Raw genomic sequence first — 18,554 nt, forward strand, 5'->3', positions numbered from 1 at the left:
GATCTTTTATAAAAAGCATTAAAACTTGCAAAGTGTCAATTGAAAATAAGAGTAGATGAATGTAAAAAAAAAAAATAGAGGTCATTTATATATGTCTATTATATACACTGTGTACAGTGAAAACTGTCTAATCCTACATCTGTGCACTCCATCGTACTGTTTATTCCGATTTTAAATTTCTTTTCCCATTTTACTATTTTCCATGTGTTTTACACTGTGAAAACCGACACTGTCTATTCTGACACAAAAATGTCTCTAGTGCATGTTGTGTTAGACAGGTTACACTGTATATACATGTATATGAACAAATAAAATTCTGTATGCAAGACACTGAGAAGAATAAGCATTCTAATGTCAGCAGAACAGAGATCAGTAAAACTGGGTATGCATACAAATTCAATATATACATGTATGTTTAACTGGAAAATGTAATCATTGAATATCACATTAGGACAGAAAGTTTGGAAGCACTGGTCAGTATTTTAAAGCATTTGTAAACTGTATGAACAAAACTTTGTCATAAAATGCACAGAAACATGCAGTATCATGTTTGTGTAGAATAAAAACATGCTTATTCCTACATATACATTGCCACTGAAATGTAGGAAAGATGCAAATACATTACAAATGTATTGGACAGGTGTAAACATCAGTATAAAATATAATAAATATATATCAAAAGGTATGAATTCTTAGGAACTTAAAAAAAAAAGTCAAATAAATACTTACAAAGATATCATAAAACCAAAATTTCAAACTTTTTTCTCCTTTCCAAAAAACATGTAAACACGGAATAAAAAAATATCAAAATTTCATTTTAACTTTTAAAGAATAATGTTAGAATATGAAGGGGTGGGGGATGTGTGCATTCAAAATGAAGAATCAGTCAAGCAGAGTAGTCGTCAACAAGCGCTTCCTATTTAGATGTATCACTCAAGTCTATTATTATATATCACTTAAGTTTGTTATAATTTACTATTAGTACACTAATAACCACCAACATATAAAGCTAAATTAAAGACACATGAAGTCTTCTTCTTTCAGTATTATAATCAAATGCAAAATCCAATAACGTACAAGTATTTCAATATCCTTTCTCGATGTTTGGTTTCATGCAAGTGCTCGTTTGTGACCTTTGGTCAAATTCAAAAGAAATAGGAATTGACACATAGCTTTGGCAGAAGATTAGTTCATCACTGAGGTTCCTCCGAGAGCTGTGTTCAGCAACTTACTGATAGCAATGCCATGAGTGTTCAAGTTCACCAAGCAATCATGTGGTACTTATGAAGGGATAATTACCTTGCTCCAATAATCCACCCAAAAGTTGCAGCAGGTCACTAAAAGATGGTCTTTTGTCTGGCTCCTGTTGAAAAATATAAAAATATATAGTATGGCACATTTTCATTATCAAACCATTGTACACTGTGATGATAAATTCAACAGAACCCTTGTGATACAAATACAAGGTCCAATGGCTACCACTCTTACCTTAATAATATATAAATATTTTGTAAAATATGTAAATAACTGAAAAATCCTCAATTTTATGAGAAATGCACAAGGCCATCTTCAAAAATAATTGTTTGATAGCCATCTCCTGACAAACTGACTAAAAATGACTTGACTCAAGACTTTTTATTATACATGCATTCCATATCAAATTATTTTTTCCTTTTTTATTCCTCTTATCCCGTCAACAAATACTTTGCAATTTCTGGAAAAAAGATTTTTCCACCAACCTACTGACCCAATAATTTTACCCTGATACAGGAGAGGGCTAGCAAACATTATTTTAAAGTTGGCCCGATGGATAAAAACGGATAGCAATAGGTGCAATAACTTCATTGACTCTCAGATTTTGATTTAAAAAAAACAAACAAAAACATTCAATTAAATGAAGCACATACATGGAGCCAGCATTGAAGCATAACTTTGTATATCTTCTCAGGACAGTTTGATGGCTTTTCCAGACGCTGTCTAGAATGACAAACATAGTCCACGACTTCCACGTTCTTCATTTTGTCGTACGGCATTACTCCACCAGTAAATATCTCCCACATCAGGATACCTGAAACAGAAAAAGAAGCTTATCTCTCAAGGTAATATCATATAGCACTGCTAGTATAACTTTTAATAGCTGCAGATCTGTAGTGTTATGGTTTTATATATTTGACTTTGACCAAAACGCTACAGATCCTGTAATGCAAAAAATGGTGCAATTTACGGCGAAATATTTTTTGCATACTTTTGGGGAGAATTTCTTCACTTTCCAGCATTGGTCAATCAACTACCTTTCACTCCCTAATTCTAGACAAATTCTGTAGCCAATATGTATATTTTATCCACCTTCCAACCATTTATAGCTGTCTCAACAGGCATTAACCTCGCTTGAAGTTAATTTTCAGCAATCTAACAAATAATTATAATCAAGTGAGTTTATCACTTGTAGAGACGACTATAAAGGGTTGGGGGATGGATAAAATATACTGATTAGTTAAATAATGTGCCTAGAATTAGGGGTTGAAAGGTAGTTAATTGACAGATGCTGGAAAGAGGAGAAATTCTCACCAGAAGTGCGCAAAAAATATTGCACTGTAAATTGCACCTTTTTTGCAATACGGGATCTGTAGCGTTATGGTCAAAGACAAATATATAAAACCATAACACTACAGACCTGTAGCTAAACTTTTAACATTATTCTAATAAAATATTTCTAACTGTTCAACAGAATGAGTAGGAACCATGAACAGTGAAGACTGATAAAACAAATACAGTATTACTGCTTCTATGGATTATTAGTAAACTGACTTCATCATTAAAACCATCAATGACAAGTTGTTTTGGGAGGGGCTTAATCTTGTGACTTGCAACTAGAATAAAGGGTTCTACTTTAGAACAATAAATTCCATGACATTTATAATCATGATAATTAAGGTTAGCCTACCATACGCCCACACGTCAGACTTGCTGCTGAAGCGGGTAAAACTCAGTACTTCTGGAGGTGCCCACTTGACTGGGAATTTAGTCCCTGTTGAACTAGTATACTCGTCATCTATCACATATCTACAAAAAAAAAATCTTCTTTGTCACACAGAAACTTTTACATGTATATTCACCATGTGGGGGGTTAAAAAGGCAATTGTACATTTATACATTGTCTATCTTTTTGGTACATTCAACATACCAAAATGTACAAACAGAGAACATCAACAAACAATACTTATAAGACTTTTAGTAAGTACCTTGCGAGTCCAAAGTCAGCCACTTTGACAACAGTGCTTTGTCCTACCAGGCAGTTCCTGGCAGCCAGATCACGGTGTATAAACTTCCTCTTCTCTAAATAGGCCATTCCATTGCAGACTTGTGAACACATATCCAGTAATGTCGCTGTCTTGTTTGCCAGTCGTGCCTTGTGTCTCCTTAAGTAGGACAGCAATGATCCTGGTAACAAAACACACCATACTCATATCACTAGAGCACTCAAAATGACCATGTATGTTGTTTAGTTCAACAGCTTTTAATCGAGGAACTGATTTTAAATCACACTAAGATACAAAGTACTGTATATGTACAGTAAAACTCATTTAGTACAAACACCGATATTGCGAATTCACAGATATAACTAAGTCATCTATGATCCCCAGCTATATAAACTTAATGAATTTCTTATATGGTAATAATGAATTAGGGATAGAGCGAAGCAATTTCAGGGGTCCCAGTGACTTCGTTATAACAAAGTTTTGCTGTACATGATATTCATCTTACTTGATGGTATTATCTCATACTTTCCACAAATGAATATTGATCATGAAGAACAAAGGCATGGACTATACTGCCATAACTTTATTTAACTTACCATATTGCATAAGTTCTGTAACAATAATTAAGGGGCGCTTTTTGGTTACAATTCCATATAGCTGCACTAAATTGTTATGGTTTAATTGCCTGAAATTTAAAGGGGGAAATATAAAGAAAAATTCAAGAACCAGAAGTCTCTGTAGCTCTACTGGTTTATACTTGTAACAAAGGAAGAGAAAAGTAGCAGTTGGAACTTGAAACTTTACAAAAGCAAAAAAAAAAATAATGATCTCTTCTTGTGGCAAGATTGCAATAAGATTACTACTGTAGGAGAAGCTTTTAATAAAATTTTACAGAATTTTCCATTTTAGTTACCATGGAAACATCAATCAACAAAATAACAAAAAACCCAAAGACAATTATGTATCTCAGTGTAGTCTCAAAGTATTTCAGAGAAATTTCTATTTTTAGTAACCATGGCAACACTGTTTTTCAAAATCAAAAACCAATATACAGAATTATGTATCTTAGTTGGTCAACTTGTATGCCAAGTCATATTGAAATCAGACCAAAACTGTAGGAGGAGTAGCATTTTGAAAGAATTTCACAGAAATTTCTATTTTTAGTAACCACAGCAACACTGTTCAGCGAAATCAAAAACCTATGCACAGAATTATGTATCTTGGTGTAGTCTACATATGTGCCAAGTTATATTGAAATCAGACCAAAACTGTAGGAGTAGCATTTTGAAAGTACTTCACAAAATTTCTATTTTTAATAGCCACTGCTACACGGTTCATTGAAATAAAAAAACAATGCAAAGAATTTTGTATTTTATTATAGTCTACTTGTGAGCCAATTTATATTAAAATCAGACCAAAACTGGAAGAGGAATAGCATTTTGAAAACATTTTACAAAAATTTCTATTTTTAGTAACCACAACAAAACCGTTCATCGAAATAAAAAAAACGATGCACAGAATTATGTATCTTAGTATAGTCTACTTGTGTGCTAAGTTATACTGAAATCAGATCAAAACTGTAGGAGGAGTAGCATTTTGAAAAATTGTTTACAGACAGACAGACAGACGCATTACTATCGTCTCTGACCAATAGAGCTAAAAACATTGTCAGAAAGTATAAATTTTAAGACGTTACAGTCTAATATATAGAATACATGGGCCAGAAAAACAGTGAGAAACACACATGTCATTACAAAATCTTGTAATAATAACTGTAAAATTATAGCTCTTTCTGAATGATATAAACATGTGTGAACAAGACATTTCTGGATGAACTTGATTTAGCAGAAGATGCTATCCGCAAAAGGCGCTAAATAGAAAACAGAGCTGAATGTAATACATTTACAGTATGCACAATGTAAATTAACATACGTCATGGTTTTAGCTTCTTCAATGAAGCCGTCATCGGACATGGCAGATTCTTTCATCATCTTCACAGCAACACGCTTGCCACGCCATTTCCCTTCATGAACAGTCTGTAAATCATTGCATTAAGCAATTTTATATTTGTGTAAAGTACATGTACTGATTACAGATAACTATAAGGTTCAGAATTGCTAATCAGCAATGAACTATATAAACACATAAAGTGTTCAAACCAACATCAGAGATATTAGTAGATGATACATTGTATTAACATAGCATTGGTCTAATGTATGTTTTTATGTATAAATTTTAATCATAAAACTATTAGTTTTAGGCAGAAAATAGAACTACATGTATGTATGTTGTTTATCTGTACCACTATTCCTTTATCCTAAGCAAACTAATGCCCTGTTCACTCGGAGAGTTTAATTCTAATTAAACTTATTATAAGTTTACTGCGAATTAGCTTCGCTTAGCATTCACACAGAGAATTTAATGCGAATTAGTTTAATACGAAATTATTTACTGCACATTAAATTACTTCGCATTAACTTCATGTGAATGCTAAGCGAAACTAATTCAGATTAAATTTTGATGCATGCATAAGGCCAGAATTAAGTCACAGGACACATGTCAGTGGTCAGCTTTAAGTCTTGTGCTATTTTTGAGTGAAAAACTAAGGAAAATTGTTTAATCACCAAAATGTGTACTGACGCTGTAACATTACCAGGTATGTCAAATACATCGGCTTCTGCATAAGGTGACAGGATTTGCAAATGATGTCATAATAGCCTTACTGACACCTGACTATAGAAGTATATTTTTAATTCACATTAGTTTACTTCGCATTAACTGTCATGTGAATGCAATTTAATTCGCATTAGTTTGATTCGCATTAGTTTACTTTACATTACTTTACTGCGAATTAAACTTGTCATGTGAACAGGGCATTACTATCTTTTAAAATCCAACCCATGTAAGAATGGGCCAAGGTAATTTTTGACGTCAGAGAATTTGAGATATTGAGGTTGAAATACATGTACTTTTAATTCACTTCTGTCAAATATATCCATGGTATTTGAAATAATCTGAAAGTGGTTTTAAAATACCAAGGTTCAAATGCATTTTATTCTGGGTTAATTAATACAAAATTGAAATCACTGACAAGCTGGCATTTGGTTTTAAATTTTCTAATCCTGGTAATTAACAATTTTTGGAAACCTTCAAAAAAATAACACTGACTGATCAATTCCTTAAATACTTCTTGGATTTTCCATAAACCAATATGACCATAAATAAAGAATAATAAGAATAAGGAATTACATGTACTTCCTTGTATCCCAAAAATCCTTAAGTTATATATTTCATCCCTTTTTCCTTTTAAAGATAATGAATGTACCAGGAAATAAAGAGAAAGGAAACTTTTAATTATTTACGGACTCAAGATATCGTTATAACCCAAGTTCCTTTTAAGCACGTTTATATATCATTTGATTCTTAATTAACTTACTCCAAAACAGCCAGCTCCAAGCTGCTCTCCAATGGTAATCTCTGATGGGTCAATCTCAAACTTGCCTAAAAAAAATTTCACAACGATGTAATCATTGCATTTAATTTCATCATCGAAACCCACAGGTTTTTCCTCCATTACAATACTTTGAATATACATGTAGTGCAATGGGGGGAAAACATGTGGGTTCTGACAATGATACATTTTCAAAAGATTATATAAAGCAATGACCGGAATTCGGGAAAATTAAACTCTAAATAAATATATTTCAGAAAAACAAGGTGTAATGAAAATCAATTAATCTGCAGTATAGGTAGAAGTTCTTACTGGAGCTGAAGCCCGCCGTAGCTGGGGCTGCTGTCCCGTTGCGTGTAGGTGGGGATTTTAACCGGGTCGCTAGTCCTACAACAAAAAATACAGCACTGAGATATAAGTCCAAAAGACTTTGAAATCACATTTACATTTCATTTGTCCATAAGAATTTACTTTCAAAAATTTTGAATAGATGCATGTTTTTGACATGACCTCATGAGCCATTTCAATGATAAAACCAACCTGCAGAATTGTGCTTATGGTAGTGCACCAGTTCAGAGATCGAAGGAAATGCATATTTCTCTGCTATATAATAGAACCCTTTATCATTCTTCTTAATGTGATAATGACGAACTTGTCCATCACTGCAAAAACAAGTTTGATAATTATAATGGAATAATTAATGTAAATTTTAATGGATACAGTTAGTACAGAAATAGAAACAGCTTAAGATTCACAGAAATCAAGCCACATTGTGCAGATTATAATTTCAATTACCAGTTATAAGGCATGTACATGTATTAGATATAGTTCTGAAACTATGCATCTAATAAGTTCTTTATACTTTTATATACTCAACAAAAAAAGAAACGCATATATTGCTTTACTCGTCAAAGAATTTTTTCAAATGTACATGGAACAACTATCTTTTATATCATTGGATACCTGTGACCTATTTAAAGGACAACATAGGGGTTTAATACCCAAGTGTTGAATTATCTCCCTTGATTAAATGCGTTTATGAAAGTAGTGTTTTTCATGATTTCTTCTGAATCGGACGTCTATTTTCGCTGCTATTTTGGATTTAGAGAAACTATCAACACTCCTATTAAACCCATATTTAAGATTTGATTACAGTGTTGATGCTTCAATGCCACGCCGAAACAAAGATGAACACAACCAGGCTAACGATGATACTAAACGGAGCTGTGCAACAGGAAGTTGCAACTGCATTTGGAATACATCAATGGGCCTTGCAGGCGTTTAACTATCGTCGGAAGAAAGAATTAGCCGTCCGCAGGTAACCACACCCAGACAGGACCATTTCTAAATCAAATTTCTTTCAGCACCTCACGCGATTCAGAACTTGGAAAACTGCTGCTACAATTGCTGGATGAAAAAAATTAGCATAAAGTGCATTATATTGCAAGAGACTAGGAGCTGGTATTACAACTATCCGTATATTGGAAATCCACCAGCATGTCGCAAAGGACATATGGATTAGTTTAGACGGTATGCCCCAAGAATTTGGAGGGGTCGACCATGACATAAACTCACTTTTCTACTCGCAACACATAATATGTTTATTTTTTATCAAAACACTCTAAAATCACTTTTGAAAAAAATAAGGATTAAACTGAAAACTTAGATTATCATGTTTAATCTGAATATGCGTTTCTTTTTTTGTTGAGTATATAATCTGACCAGATACAAAACTGTACATGTACTTACTTTTCTGAGGTGAAAAGTGACAAAGTGAACATGCCAGGTGCACTTGATTCCCGCACCAGAAAACAACCTTCTCTTTGTTCCTCTCGGAGAACGGCCTCACTGCGTTCTCGTGTGAAACTCTTATAGTACCAACTAATAATGGACAGAGATTTTAATTAAAAAGAGCAAACAGTCCTAGGCTTGCTTTGGTTTCATTTGAAGAATTTTCTTAGATGCTGAAAAAAATAGTTCTAATACTTACTCAAACATTTCTAAATCAAATTTCTTTTTGACATAATTAGATGGAATATAACCAGATTTCCTAAAAAGAAAAGATCGTCATTATTATATTGCAGTAGTTCTGGATATTAAAACTATTCCTTCTTAAAATTAATGTTGCTGGATTGAATGAATTTAAGCAAATATCAAGGAAAATGCAGTGACCGCAGTTATTTCTCAATTTAGTGTTAAATTTATCTTCTATTTTGACATTTGATGCTTTCATTTATATTAAAAATAAGCCTTTTTAAATTACAAATTTGAATCATTATTCAAAAAATACATGTTATGTAATTGATCAGTTATAATGAATATACTTTTAAATTTAACAGAATCATGTTCCTGTTTTACAAGGACTTTATTTTTATTGTACCATGTCTACTAAAATCATGTTGTTTAATGTGCAGGGAGGTCCGTAGAATAGCCCCACTTAGCTATAAAAACTGACATTTATCAGCAACTTTATGCAATTTATAGTGTTTATACTGCAAAAGACGACACATCGATGAGGTCTAAACAAGTATTTCATTCTACAGTCAAACAAGCATTTGAATTGTTCAGATTTGATAGGTGTTTCTGATCTTATAATTTTTTGATGACGTTCGTGATTTATTGGAGAATAATATCTGCGGCTTTTCTTTGATCTTTGCAATAATCATGGTAGAATTCCTTATAATCACCATGAAGATATTATGAATATAATGCAATTTTCTTAGGATAATGAAGTACTATGCTACAATAAACTACCCAGTAATTATAATAACATCATTCCCCCCCCCTCTCTGAGACAATCAAAACTCCACCAAACCTAAATTTAGACTATTTTAACAAAGAACTTGCTGCTGCATCAGTTACAGATAAGATATTGCTTTACAATATTTTAATGAAGCAAAAAAGTGGACCCAAGTCAAGAAAGCCCCATATCTATTTCAATTCTAACAGGTGGGGCTATTTTGCCCTAAATTCCTAATTCTAAATCAATATAATCATAATATAAACATAGAACCTCACCCTGTTTTACTTTTTGCTCGCCACCAGTGTTCTCGTGAATCATCTAATATTTCATATTCTTCTCCCTAAAAAACAATAAAACACTGACATTCAAATGTTGCTTGACTGGGAGCTCAGCATTTCCTCTACATTGCAAAAGATTTCAACTCATTACTTAATAAATATTGTTAAGTTTGCAAAGCCCATCATTTATGAGGCTGTAATGCCAGCTTTTCTGTCTTTCTGACTTACCCGGTACATTTGACTGCAGTAATAATTTTGCTACATTTTTGCCATTCCCACCTGAATAAGCTCTAGATCCTCCTCTTCCGTGGGGGTAAAATTGTACACGGCTACATATATCTTCTTCTGTGAAGGCTCTGGAATGACAGGGGCGGGGATAACAAGAGGGGGGGACTGAGTGTAGCGGATTGGATGGAAGGTTTTAACTCCATGAAATTCCATTTGAAAACACCTGCTTATCAAATCAAAGAAAAGAACGTACATGTACATAACCAGAGTCTCTGATGAGATTGTAGCTCTACTGGATTGTCCTTAGCACAAAGGAGAAAAGCAGCACTTGGAATTGAAACAATGACACAGCAATAAATAGAGTGATATTTACATCCACTGAATAAAATTTCCTTTATTTCTTAAGAAAACCATTGCTGTTTATCAGTCAGTAAACACAACTTAGCATTATAACTCCCGGATTTTTGGAGCAGTTAATATTCCATTAACTAAGTTAAATGATGTACATATCAATAATACACTACATGTATTTCATCTACAACATCCTACTTTTAATGATTATTTGCACAGATATAAATGTAAAAGACTATCTCTGTTTGTTATTACAGAAATTACTGTTGCAGATATTGCAAAAACACAAGGCCCATGGGCCAAAATGTCCACCTGAGTAACATTGGCCATGCTGTTATTCACCGGATTTTCCCCTTGTAATACCTATTGTGGCCCCAATTTTCTTGATTATCTCTCCTTGTACAGGAGTTTGGCCATTTATTATTATAAATTGAACTCCCATTCATCCAAGAATGCTTTGTACCAAGTTTGATTAAAATAGGCCCAACAGTTCTTGAGAAGAAATTAAAAATGTGAAAAGTTTACACAGACAGATGGACAGCTAGACAGACAACAGACAATAGGTGATGAGAAAAGCTCAATTGACCTTTTGCTCCAGTGAGCTAAAAATTACATAATCCACATCTCAAGCATTTATTCTCCAACAGATGCACAATTAATTCCCATACTAACAACCAAAGGAAGCATTTTATTATAATCCTTGGTTTATTTTCCTTTTGTAGCAAGATTTATAACAACCAGACTAAAACTGCAACTCAAGAACAAGACCAAAGTTCATCATTCTTAAAATGATAATTCTTATGTTTACTATTACCAGTACTTCTGTATGTAATTTTTTGACATTTTTGTCAAAATGACTTGTCGGCAATGCTTTCATCATAGTTTCATTTCCAACTTAACTCCTCTACCCTGGCTATACGTGAGCCCTGAATATTTACTGCACTGATTGCACTCTACCTCTTTCTGTTGTAGTAATTTCACAGCCGATGGCATTTTTGGAAATCTGGTTACAGCAAGTGTAGTTTCCATTAATCCATACACCTTTGTGATACTTAGGCATAAACTGGGCATCAGATTTCTCAGCAGCTTTAAATAAAAGAAGAATTGCTTTTTCAATGGTAAAGAAAAACTAACAATACAGCAATAGCTAACTTTGAAAATAATGGTTTGTACTAAAATAAATTTCACTGAAAGCCATATACAGGGGTATTTATTTTCATTTATTATTATTTTTTTATTTTGCATTAAAATCAATTTTGCCTCATTTCAAAAATTTGTGACTTCATTGTTATCCCCCTTTAGTACATGTATGAAGGCAAAAATGCAGAAAATAATATAGATTTACATATGGAATAAGATTAAGAGATGACTTCTTGAACGGAAACCTTCAAGACAAAATATGACAAGAACCCTCTCTTGCAAAAACTCAAAAATATATCTGAACCTTTCCTGAGCTGTTGGACCCAGTCCTGTCTTTGATTGTCACTCTGTGCCACGATGTACAGTGTTAAAATGTCATTATTCTTCTGGGCACCATGTACAACCTGCAAAAAAATACATTCTGATCCATGATTTAAATAGTGCATAGAAATCGTCAACCTCCTAAAGAACCTTAACTCTCTACATGGAACTTCTTGTCCAATAAAACGTCTAGTTCTGTGCATTTAGTTAATTTGGACTGATTCAACATAAAAGTTCAAATGCTATACCCGGTATTTAAATCGACTGTTTTGAAATGAGCCAATGCTTTTCGATAAAATCTACTCACTTAGACACATTATACACAGAGGAAAAACAAAAGTTTTCAATATTATATATTGATATTTGTGTAGCTGGTATTATTTTAATATATATACCTGAAAAACATTTGTTTTCTTGTCCAGCACACAGTCTTCCACGGTCTCTACTGCCTTTACTTTCCTTAATTCTATGCAACCTTTTTGCTTTCCTTGCTTCTGAAAAAGAAATTTGAAAAATGAGGTTAACAAATATATGGGTCTGACTAATTGAAATAAATTGGGAAAAACTTTTAAAAATCTGGTATCTTGAAAATTAATTTCTCAAATGCATATGTAAAATGTTGGTAGCAATGTCCCTGTCCCATTTTTATGCACTTTTACCTCAATAACTCATGATCCTCAGATATTTTGAAATTTTCATTCAGCCTTACTACAGAGTTCAAGTTAACAAGGTTTTACTGTAAATGGTGTGCGTTGAAAAATTGACAATGTCTGTGTGTCCCATGATGTGTGATATAATCATGAAGAAACAAATTAGAAATTCAAATCATTGCTTCATTTGGATTCCAAACGTAAAAGCAAGCTAGTGCAACCTTATATCAAATGATGACATACTTTTGAAAAGAAAGGAAGATTTAAAATGTTAATCTGTATCACACAGTTGGAAGAAAGAATATCCCCTACTGCTACAATGAAAAATATGAGTTGCTTCTTCTCAGTATTAATTTAAACTGATCCCCTCAGAGAATTGATTTATTTTTTTATAACTACATGTACATGTATATTTAAATCATATTTAATAAAAGGAAAGAAATTATGTAGGAAATCAATCAGTATTTACATAGAGACCATATATCCTTATCCACTCTCCTTCCCTTCCAAAAGAAACATCATACAAAAATAAAACATTGCCCTAAAACATAACCCTGATAAGCTAATAAACTGGCCCTTTATCAGGCTTGGGACGTAATCAAAACACATTGGGGCGAATTACAATGTAAAGTAAAGGGGCCTGATAAGCTAATAAACTGTCCTATAGACCTGCTAAGCTAATAAACTGTCCCTATAGCCCTGTTAAGCTAATAAACTGTCCCTATAGCCCTGTTAAGCTAATAAACTGCCCTATAGCCCAGAAAAGCTAATAAACTAACCCTATAATAGCCCCGATAACTTAAAACTAACCCTACAGCCCCGATAAGCTAATAAGGGAAACTAGATAGATGTTTATCAAATAAAAGGTGCTCCAATGTAAATATGTTACACTTAATATCATTTTAAAAGTGTTTAAAAAAGTAATAAATGGATTTAATTTGTGTTATTTTTTTCTTCTTAATCTTTCAGAATTTGATATCCACAAATTAGATAAAGCGATATGTTTCGTCTTACTTTAAAAACATCAAGAAAAACGCATTACTTTGAGTGAGCTGTATGTGTGCTTGTATAAAGAAGTTAGCCACTATATTTATAACACAGTGAACAAGCTTCCTGGACGTCTCACTTCCTGGTCTAAAAAATGTGTCAACCTAATTCATTTACTATACACTCAAATCTATTATAACATATGAAGAGCATTTAAGGAGTAAGGTTTTCATTCATATCTTTTCAGTGCCAGCTTGTGACACTTTGGTTAACAGACGGAGCTACAGATAATGCTCGTTGAGACAATTAACACAAGTACCTATACAAACCAGCACTGTGATCATGTGTGATGAAGGTCATTTTTTGCATCCCCCTTCTATGCGAGGGTTTGTGTGTGTGTGTGTGTGTCCATCTGTCTCTATCAAATGCATAAAAGTGACATTGGCTGCTTATACTATTATAAATGTTCAAAACTTCAGGATTCAACAAAGACAGAATAATAATTAACAATTTACATGTAATATGCATTAAAATCATACAGGTTCTGCTACTTGCTTGAGTAGTGTAAGTAAGCATGAAACTAATAGGACTCTTATTATGTACATTATGTGGTTTACTTATATTAAAGTTCATTAAAAAATCCTTTTCACTTTGAAGTGAGAAATAAATGGTAATTTTGTGCACATTAAACTCGTTCATGGGTTACCTGTACACATTTATTTGATAGTTTCAAAGAATCAATATGTTTACAAAATAAATGTTCATGGGGATGTAAATTCTTGGGTACCGTAAGGGTGACCTATGAAATCCAAACACATTGGTCTCCCAAGAACAATGATGATGCCACAGAATGTCTGGGTCTGCTTTCTGATCATGCAAGGTTAGAGCAGTCATTGCTTCCTAGATAAAGTGTGTTCATCTAAAACACTGAGCCAAATCCTCAGAATTCTAAGTAACAGAATATTGTCTTACTACTAGTAGAACTGCTGATAAGATTTAATCATAAGCAGAACTCATAGATCTTAGAACATTTTCAGAGTGCTAAAAAGCATTTATCTACATGATTTAGGACGAGTGAAAATTGGCATAAAACAAGTGGATATAATAATGTGTTTGTCCCTATAGTGTCTAAGATGAGTGGATATACTATAGTTTATTTGTCTCTGTAGTGTCTAGGACAAGTGGACATTCTATAATTTATTGTCCCTATGATGTCTAAGACTAGTGGATTATATACTATAATTTGTTTGTCCCAATAGTAACTAAGACGAGTGGATATCCATATTATAATTTGTTTGTCCCTATAGTGTCTAAGATGATTGGATATACAATATTTTCACTTGCAATCTTCCATTTTTGAAAATAAAAAAAATCTCGATCCAGTTTATTGTTTGTAACCTCCGTGTTTTCCTTTCCAAGTTTCGCTAAGTGTAAGACGTCCAAATGTTAAAAAATAATCCTATGATAGGTTTGTATAATATTTTTCCTGCTCCAATACGTAGCTCGCTACGGCCGTTGCAACTATTGTTTACAACGTTGTTTGAGGTGTTGGTTGTGACGTCACAATGCTGCTGCATGCGCAATGACCCTCCGGTGAATACGGCCTCAAATCCGGTGAATATGTAGTGTAATGAACTGTTTGCGCTTGTATAGATTATATAGAGTATATAAATAGACTATATAATAATAAGTTTATTTGTCTCTATAGTGTCTAGGATGAGTGGATATTCTATAATTTATTGTCCCTATGATGTCTAAGACTAGTGGATTATATACTGTAATTTGTTTGTCTCTATAGTATCTAAGACAAGTGGATATCCATATAATAATGTGTTTGTCACTACAGTGTCTAAGATGAGTGGATATTCTATATTTTGTTTGCCTCTACAGTCTCTAAGACAAGTTGATAGACTATAATTTGTTTGTCCCTATAGTATCTAAGACAAGTGGATATATTATAATTTGCTTGTCCCTATCATGTCCACGACAAGAGGATATACTATACAGGTTATTTGTCTGTCCCTATAGTACATGCCAAATCAATAATGTTTTTGAAGCTCAGATTTTTTTTTCATCTTGACGTGTATATATGAACATAATTATTTTACTACATCATGTATATACCAGTCGTATTCTTGAATAACTTACATCTAATGTTCCATCATAATATGTCAACAAGCTGTCATCTAACACAAACCAGCGACTCTTGTAGTTTGAGGCGTTGATGAAGGTGCCCTTGTTCATGGCCCTCTTCATCATAAAATCTCTCTTCTTTTCCCCCATTTTGGCAGTTGAAGTTATGTAAATCCTTATTTTCCCATTATCTTTGGAGTCTCTCCATTTTAAGAACTTGAAAAATAAAACATGTCATTGATCAAATACAATGATAGGTATTTCAATTCAATAAATCAGGTTTTTACTTAAGTAAAATTTACATAACAAACCTCTATATACAGTCAAACCTTGTTCCCTTGAACTCAATGGGACTGACAATTTTTTTTTGGAGATATTTGAAGATTTGAGACATCCAGGGTAAAATTCTTCAAGAACAAAAGTTTTGGAACTTCAAAAATGTGATATATACTTTTATATACAAGTTATCACAGTTCATGATAACAATGTTTAAATGTATTGAATATATTGCATACTTGTGACAGAACTGAACAATCACAACTGGAGATTTGAAATTTTTCAGCTGGAGTTTGGGTCTCAAAGCTGGAGATTTTTTATCGACTTTTTTTCAAATCGCGAAAGACCATCCAACTCCCTAGAAAATGCTGTCTCCCTCTTTATTACTTAAAATAATTTTTATTTCATAAAGGTTAGCTTTAAAATAATATGTTTAAATTTTTAGTCAAATGATCAGAAGTGAAATCAAATTAAAATTAAATTAATTCATTGAAATTAATTAAGAGGTAACATCATCATTAAAACATTGAATAAAATTTTATTTTTGATTTGTTATTGATACATCAATATATGTATATAGGTCTTATATCAGTATTTTCCTAAAATAGAATATAAAACGATAAAATTAATTTCTCTAAAAATACAACAAAGTGAAAGTAGAATCAGGTATATTTTTTAGCAACACCCTATATGATTCACTGATTAAATGATATTTTTACTTGTTTGCAAGTCAAAAGTGTGACCAAGAGAGAAGAAGACTTACAATGTAAATAAACCTTATCTCATATGAACCGCAGAAATGTTTTTTATTGCCATGAAGATGGCAATTGGGTATTTTAGCAACTAATTACAATGTTCTGCATTCAGGAATTCAGCAATAAAACATCGATTGCCATTTATCAAGTCCAAAAATATATATCACTAATTTTTACACACTGAAAAAAAAAAGTCAAAGTCGTTTAATTATGTTGATTTGTATCACTTTGGAAGCCTATTTTCTGCAATGTAGAATTCACCTGGAACGTCACTGCACTGCCGTTGTTATTTTCTCAATGTATTTGATCATTCTAAGCAAGAGAGATGGAAATTATAAGAAACATGATAAAAAGTAATGCAAAATGTATTTAATTTGATGAATTATTTTAAAAACGGAAGATTTAAAAATTAATCGGGAGGGGCGGAAGGGGGGTTAAAAATCGGGAGATTTTGCCTCCCACTGGAAGAATCACATGTATGATATTGCATGATAGCGAGGGAAACATGAAAATTTATTCAGCCAAGAAAAATCCTATTCCCAGAGGGCTTCACCCGAGGAGAATATGAAATTTCTTGGCTGAATAAATCTTCATGTTTCCTGAACATTCACGCAATGAATTGTTTATTATACAGACACAAGCAAAAAACTTTGCAATAAACATTACTTTCAAATTTGGCACCGCACTCAAATTCACTTTCATTTTTAACGTAAAGTATAAGAAACCCTTTGACACAAAAGTAATGCAAAATGTATTTAATTTGATGAATTATTTTAAAAACGGAAGATTTAAAAATTAATCGAGTATTCGTAATGTAGCAGAAAAAAACACGGGCGATTCGCATAGTGCATTTACTAGGAACAATCTAGAGAGTATGATATTGTAAACATGGCAGGTAATTTGAATCAGAGAGAAAAACTATTCCCAGAAAATTAATTGGATTTTCGAAATTATATTGGTTATTTTTTGGGATAAAAGGCATAAGCAATCTCAAGAAGGTTTGTTTTATTATTTTACAGTTATTCCCAGTGCAAAATTTTAATTTTCAAAAACATTACTTTCAATTTTTTGCAACATTGCAAATTATTTCATTTTTAACTGTGGTGAGGGTTACTGAAACCCTTTGACACATCAGTAATCATTAATTTTGTGACATTAACCAGGCTATTGTGACTTTTTCTACTTTCATGAGTTTTCTTTCAATGAACATAACTTTTTCTGGAAAATGATGTAGCTGGGTATCCGAAGAGGCAGAATATGGTACGTGAAAAGCATGCAGACGACCGTGAAATATGAAGTTTATGGCCCAATCACGCGATAAACTAGAACCAATTGATATCATGTTGTGTAGAATAATTCTAATAATCTATAATATTAATAAATATATTTATTAATGACAGACAGGGGTCAATATTATATGAAAGAACCCCTATTATTATTATTAAATTATATAAACTCTCAGTTTATACATATATATAATATAAAAAAGATAGAACAAGTTATCATTTTCTTCTTTTCTACTACCTGTTTGTGCTTGGGACAAACATGGTAATAATTCCATTATCATGAACCACTGTTATGATGAACTTTGTCAAGTTAAACTTATCCAGGAAGTGATTATTTTGAAGGTCTAAATTTAGGATCTAAACAACTACGACATTCATCAATTGCAAAATGAAACCGTACCTACCAAAAGTTTGCTTCTTCTTTAGAGGCAGCGCTACCAAATAAGTAAGCGGAAACTGGCATAAGAGGCCATTTGCTCACGGATGCTTTTTTTCTGTTATTGGATCTAGTTAATCATAAACTTCTTAGAGTAATCTCCCTTTGATATATTCCTTAAAACTTTGAGAAAACGAAGATATAAAAGATGTCGATCCCGATGTCCCCTCTTTAAAATTCAGGTGAGAAGAAAACAATATTATTAACCTACAACCATTATCTTCATATTTTTTCTAGGAATAATTCACAATTAACGAAT

General features: G+C 32.6%; 1 protein-coding gene across 1 annotated transcript; it reads right to left on the reverse strand.

Annotated features, from left to right (window-relative positions):
* Nucleotides 1-822: 822 nt before the first annotated feature.
* LOC134270047 (tyrosine-protein kinase Tec-like) lies at nt 823-18,422 on the reverse strand. Its single transcript, XM_062752231.1, has 18 exons — nt 18,264-18,422; nt 15,558-15,758; nt 12,168-12,266; nt 11,756-11,855; nt 11,255-11,397; nt 10,012-10,125; nt 9,730-9,794; nt 8,702-8,761; nt 8,461-8,592; nt 7,252-7,373; nt 7,024-7,098; nt 6,697-6,761; nt 5,193-5,296; nt 3,857-3,945; nt 3,243-3,441; nt 2,945-3,063; nt 1,908-2,068; nt 823-1,363 (listed from the first exon to the last, which is right to left on the reverse strand). The coding sequence occupies exons 2-18, from the start codon at nt 15,690-15,692 to the stop codon at nt 1,271-1,273; spliced, it is 1,875 nt and encodes a 624-aa protein (XP_062608215.1). The 5' UTR covers nt 15,693-15,758; nt 18,264-18,422; the 3' UTR covers nt 823-1,270.
* Between the last annotated feature and the right edge of the window lie 132 nt (nt 18,423-18,554).

The sequence above is a fragment of the Saccostrea cucullata genome, unplaced genomic scaffold (assembly GCF_032062105.1).
Source record: "Saccostrea cucullata isolate Sc308-1 unplaced genomic scaffold, CSIRO_AGI_Scuc_v1 ctg261, whole genome shotgun sequence".
Taxonomy (NCBI): Eukaryota; Metazoa; Mollusca; class Bivalvia; order Ostreida; family Ostreidae; genus Saccostrea; species Saccostrea cuccullata.

What these genes read in the sequence shown, in the direction of transcription:
- LOC134270047 (XM_062752231.1), bottom strand. Translation starts at nt 15,692, where the DNA reads ATGGGGGAAAAGAAGAGAGATTTTATGATGAAGAGGGCCATGAACAAG. An exon ending in AAAGAGGTAGAGTGCAATCA is followed by an intron (nt 10,126 to 11,254) that starts GTGCAGTAAATA and finishes CGCTACACTCAG; the next exon opens with TCCCCCCCTCTTGTTATCCC. An exon ending in TTTGATTTAGAAATGTTTGA is followed by an intron (nt 8,593 to 8,701) that starts GTAAGTATTAGA and finishes GTCCATTATTAG; the next exon opens with TTGGTACTATAAGAGTTTCA.